Source organism: Aplysia californica, unplaced genomic scaffold (assembly GCF_000002075.1).
Source record: "Aplysia californica isolate F4 #8 unplaced genomic scaffold, AplCal3.0 scaffold00430, whole genome shotgun sequence".
Taxonomy (NCBI): Eukaryota; Metazoa; Mollusca; class Gastropoda; order Aplysiida; family Aplysiidae; genus Aplysia; species Aplysia californica.
Genome location: NW_004797700.1, coordinates 167,237 through 168,350, shown reverse-complemented (window position 1 = coordinate 168,350; position 1,114 = coordinate 167,237). Strand labels below are relative to the sequence as shown.

The following is a 1,114-nucleotide window of genomic DNA, read 5'->3' as shown; positions in this document are numbered from 1 at the left end:
CCCCTTTTTCCCTAGGAGACTACAGTAGAAAAGTACAGTAGCACAGCTAATGAGCTGTCCCTCGCTGTCACTGACCGCAGTCGCGGACAAAGTGCAGTGGATTATGCCACCATAGACGTGGACGCTTCCCATCTACGCAGCCCAAGTCAGTCACTCGCTTTCCTTTAGGTGTCCTTTTAAAACCCTCTCCGTACGCCCTGGGGTCATTTTGTACCCCCGGGTTGCATTCTTCACATTTTAGAATACTTCTGGTACGAAGATCTCTTTGAAACTTTCAGTATTTCTAAAAAAAATCATTTTGACAGACTGCTATGCAAAGCGTACGGATCGGATTAACGAGCAAATTTCCTCTTTGGAAAATAGTGGCACAGAGTTCCCCACGTGGTATGGATACGATAGTAAAACACGACGTACGGATAGGGTTAAGTAATTGGTCGCTTTTAAGCACAAGGGGCTATCCCAAAAAATGCTGGTTTGAGAAAAATCGAAGGTAAAGTTTTTGCCCCTTGTTCAGTTTCTTTAAAAGATAAGGAGAGTTTTCTCTTTAACCAAACAGATAATATAAACACCGATGAAACCAAATTTCCCCTATACGTAGTGCAAAGCTCACTTTTGATGTAGGTCAAGATTTCTGGAAGCACCCGAAATCTGGGTTAGCCCGCTTGTCTTTGAAAGCGACCAGCTGTTTTACGGCTTTTGCGACACAATCATCCCCAAGCGCCCCATCTGGGGCAGACGTCGGCGATCATGGTTCTCAATTAATTCCTTTGCTTGGAAGCTCTTTAAAAAAGCTACGTTACCCTCATCTTTTCCTGTTACCTATATTCTGTTTACCGTGCTACCCCCCCCCCCCCCTTTGAAATACGAAGTTAGACGATTTGGTTTAATGTGAGCTATGTTGTAATTCGAACGAAAGTCGCACGAGTCAGAATGTGCTCCTGGGTGACCGGAGTCTGGACATTGTTCCGGCTAGTAAAATATTGTTGGAGTACCCAAGATCAGAGGTGATACGAGAGAGTAACAAACTCTCCAAAAAAAAAAAAGAAGTAGAAGGAGAGATCTGGACAATAGATGTTTGATAGGAAAGAAGGAGCTAACCGCAAAACAGCATATC

The 1,114-nt window shown here is 43.9% G+C and overlaps 1 protein-coding gene across 1 annotated transcript in view; it reads left to right on the top strand.

Annotated features, from left to right (window-relative positions):
- The window catches only part of LOC101857427, a gene marked incomplete in the record, with an annotated part of 36,819 nt that overhangs the window by 7,169 nt on the left and 28,536 nt on the right, over positions 1 to 1,114 (top strand). The window contains 1 exon segment of the mRNA XM_013086049.1: positions 16 to 145. Coding sequence (XP_012941503.1) covers positions 16 to 145 — 130 coding nt within the window.